This window comes from Etheostoma spectabile, unplaced genomic scaffold (genome assembly GCF_008692095.1).
Source record: "Etheostoma spectabile isolate EspeVRDwgs_2016 unplaced genomic scaffold, UIUC_Espe_1.0 scaffold333, whole genome shotgun sequence".
NCBI lineage: Eukaryota > Metazoa > Chordata > Actinopteri > Perciformes > Percidae > Etheostoma > Etheostoma spectabile.
The window spans coordinates 526,175-530,455 of NW_022605586.1; the positions used below are offsets into that span (position 1 = coordinate 526,175).

General features: G+C 40.8%; 1 protein-coding gene across 1 annotated transcript in view; it reads right to left on the reverse strand.

The window, feature by feature from the left end:
* The window catches only part of cnot11 (CCR4-NOT transcription complex, subunit 11), a 35,361-nt gene that overhangs the window by 29,160 nt on the left and 1,920 nt on the right, over window positions 1-4,281 (reverse strand). The window contains exons 2-3 of the mRNA XM_032511189.1: window positions 1,837-1,924; window positions 648-912 (exon numbers count right to left, since the gene is read on the reverse strand). Of these exons, the coding sequence (XP_032367080.1) occupies window positions 648-912; window positions 1,837-1,890 (319 nt within the window). The 5' untranslated portion in view covers window positions 1,891-1,924. The remainder of the gene's footprint in view (window positions 1-647; window positions 913-1,836; window positions 1,925-4,281) is intronic.

Consider the following 4,281-nt stretch of genomic DNA (forward strand, 5'->3'; position numbering starts at 1 on the left):
ATCTGAAGTCTCTTTCCCGAAATTCAGCCTTGGTGCAGAATTACAGCCACTAGAGCCATATACAGTCGCTCGAATAAGTTTACAAACCCATGCTAAAGTTGATTACAAAGAGGAATAAAAAAACATCTTATGGAAATTGATCTTAATGCCTTAATTCAAAAGAATTCAGGAAAATCCAACCCTTTAAGGACACCAATTTTCTTTATGAATGAATAATGTATCATAAATTAATACATATTCCTTAAAAAACGGGTCATAAAAATCCACACCCCTATGTTAAATTCCCATAGAGGCAGGCAGATTTTGATTTTTAAAGGCCAGTTATTATTGGATCAGGATACTATGCATCTTGATAAAGTTCCCTTTGCCTTTGGAATTAAAATAGCACCCCCATGGTTTGATTTCATGCAGTGATTTGCATTAAGAGATTATTTTATTCGAAAGTACCCCAAGCCAATCTCTAGGTATGGTGAAGGGTATGCGATGATTGACCTACACACCCACCTACCGGACACACACACACACCACCCAGACACACACACACACACACACCTACCTACCAGACACACACAACTACACACACACACACCTACCTACCAGACACACACACACACACACCCCCCTACACCTAAAAGACACACACACACCAGACAGCAGCTTCTCCGGTTCCTCCCCAGCGGGTGAGGGGTTCAGCAGGTGTGCGAACACGGCGGCGAAGGGGTTGGCAGCCAGCGGCTCGGTGCGGTACATCTCCCAGAGCAGGTAGAGGGCTGTGAGCCGCTGCGGGGAGCTGGGCAGCAGGTCCGGCTGCTGCAGCAGCATCACCAGCACCGAGCCCACCCGAAAGTGCTCCGCCTTCCCGAAGTAGTGATGGAAGTGTGTGGAGAGACCCTCGAAGGTGTTGGTGCATGCCTGTAAGACACAGTTCATTGTTGCTAGGAGCGGGGGGAAAAAATGGATGCAGCAGAGTATCGCAATATATTTTCAGTGGCAGTACTGTATCGATACACAGGCCCCAAGTATGGATCTATTATTATATATTATATATATATATTTTATGTGTTGGTCAGTTTGTCCTATTTTGACAAAATTGAAAATCAACACTTTTGTTGACGCTTTTTATCAATGTTTTATCACTTTGGCGCTACATATGACTAACTTTTTAACTAGTTTTACAGTTATTTTTGGAATTTAGGGTCAATAAAACCTTTATAGTAAATTATACCTAATGTTTGAGTTAGAAAAGCTGAAATTAGGAATTATTTAGACTAAAATTAAAGGAATGTATGTTGATGCATAATCACAGACTGGAATATGTCAACTTTTACTTAATACTATTTCACAACTACTTCAATTTTTTTTTAGAATACTATAAAATTGAATAAGACACCCCAAAATTAATGAAAGTAGAGATTTCTCATTGCCAAAGAGCGTTGTGTGGAATCAATCGTCTTATTTTGGGTAATTAAAAAGAACACTGATATAGGAAAACGGGTCAATTTGACCCAAGGTCCTTGGGCCAAGGACAACATGAGGGTTAAAACCGATGTTGACAAAGTTTCCTTTTGGGGATGTCATTTGAAATTCGAAAACATTTGAAGTTGGAAAAAAGGTTATACATTGCAATAAATATGGCAGAATATGTTATGCAATATGTTTTGAATCGCAATAATATCGTATCTGGCACAAGTATCGTGATGATATCGTATGGGGAGGAGTCTGGTGATCCCCCCCCAATTGTTTAAGTATAACATAGTTTTTGTTGAATTTAAGTTTCCGTTTGAAGTTGGCATCAATAACAACTCAAAAAACAAATAAAGAAGAAATGTTGCATGCCTCCTCCGAGATGATGCTCAGCAGGTTGGACAGCTCCTTCGGCGCGAGCGTCATGGTTGGGCGGTTAGCTCAGCTCTGTGTGATTCAGCTCAATTTCTTCGGATAATACAACTAACCTGTCATAACCTGATATAACCTGCGCCAAGTTAATCCATTCATGGAGCTGAAAACAACAACAGTCTCAAAGTCATCACACGTTAGCAGCAAGTTAGCTTAGCCTAGCAGCTAACGCTAGCTGACAAGAACCGGCGTAGTCATGGCACAAACGGAAGAGTCCGCTCAACTAAGCTCTCACTGCCCGGTTCAGTGGCTCCATAACGGTCTTACAACACCGGGAAACATCGACCGAGCTTAACGATTCGTCTGTTGAAGCGTTATCACGACTAGTACACACTGCTCTGCTGCAATAGCCGTTTAAATTCGGACTTGGCTCTTCCGAAACGGGGCATTATGGGTAGCGTAGTTTCGTACTCCGGGGTTTTACTTCCCGCACAAATCGGACTCTCGTTTTCACAAAAACTAACACTTTACGATAATATGTAGCAGTTAAACTTGTTTTCAATCAGTATGTACGAGTCAGAGAGATCTCAAGCTACGTTTGTAAGACAAAACTGACAACAAATTAACGCTTCCTCGACTAACAAACAAACTTGTTTACCCATAATCACTTGCGATGTACTTCCGGTGTTTTGCGCTGCCAAATTAAAAGCTGTAGTAGTCCGTTGGAAATTATTCTTCCTCTCATGGAGAATGATAAGAATCAGAGGTGGAAAGTAACTCAAACGGTGATTGAGAACATTTTAAGGTACTTTACCTTTTTTTCTTATGCTACACAGCTATTTTTGTATATATTTGTTTATGTAGGCTATTTATTTATTTCATATTAATGTATCTGCGTGTGTATGTGTCTGCATGTGTCTGTAAACCTGTACAGTACATATTTGTTTAAGTAGGCTATTTATTTATTTCATATTAATGACTGTGTGTGTTTGTGTGCCTGCATGTGTGTGTGTCTGAGTGTGTGTACATGTACAGTAAATATGTACAGTATATATTTATGTAGGCTATTGTTATTCAATCAAAGGGTGGGGTGTGTGAGTGCTGGGGTCCTCCCCTCACACAAACACACACAACACAAACACACACACACACACAAACAACACACAACCAACAACCCACACACACACACACACACACACACACACACACACACACACAGATAAGAAACAAAAGAGATACATATCTGATATTACATTTGTTAGGCTTTAATGAATTTGTGCACCAACTTTCCACTTTTTCAGAGCCAGAGTGGGATCGTGAAGTCAGAGGTTAGACGTCTGAGGGAGAAACATGAAGCACATTCCTGGTCAAATCCGCCTGAGAGACACCGTCTGTAACAAATCTCAGATTAAAGGGGAGCTGCAGGCCAACAAAGACAGAATATACTACATACTCTGGTTTTTGTGCCTTTTAAATAACACTGTTCAACACGGAAACACGGTTTCAGGTCCATAGTCACTTCAGTCCACAAGGGAAGGATTGTTCATAGTCGCGCGCGCCACCACACCAACAACACACACACACACACACACACACACACACACACACACACACACACACACACACACAGACACACACACACACACAGCACAAAAGCATCCACCTCCATCTGGAGTCCAAACATCGTTTTAAAAAGTCTACACACCAAAACAGCACTGAAGAAAAACACCACAACCTCCAGCTCACCCAACACATTAAGCAAAGTTTGTAAAAAGAATACAAAGAATATTAAAAGAATTGTGAATAAAATTAGTCGGTAATACTTCAGGCATGCAGGCAAACAAACACAATGTAAACTTCAACACCGGCAACATGTTGACAATCTCCACGGGCACGAGGAATAAAAAGGCTCAGAGCTCAGACCTTAAATAGGCATCAATTCATGTTCAATATGTCAATTTACTAGTTTGGTCAGGATTCTAATTTAAAACCATTTCAATTTACACCTTAAATTCAATGAAATTGTTTAATTGTATTTGCAAAGAGCGTTGAGCAGCAGAAAGAAAGTTTGGGGTGAGTGAGGGACTGGCAAAAAGGTAACTGTCACTCCCCGCTGTGAGTCGAGTGAAGATATGAGTTGGGCATGCGTCGCTTTGCGACAAGTAGCATATAAGATGCTAACGAGAGACTTCTGTAATGTCTGGAGTAGCCTCCAAGATGCTAACGAGAGACTTCTGTAACGTCTGAAGTAGCCTCCAAGTTGCTAACAAGAGACTTCTGTAATGTCTGAAGTAGCCTCCAAAATGCTAACAAGAGACTTTTTTTGAATTTTTTAAATTACTGCTAGCTTAGCTACAAGCCAGCAATCAAACACAACAAAGGCTGTCAGTTGAATGGCGTTTTGAGCTTAAGTCAGCAGAGATAGCTAAAACGTTTCTGAAATGA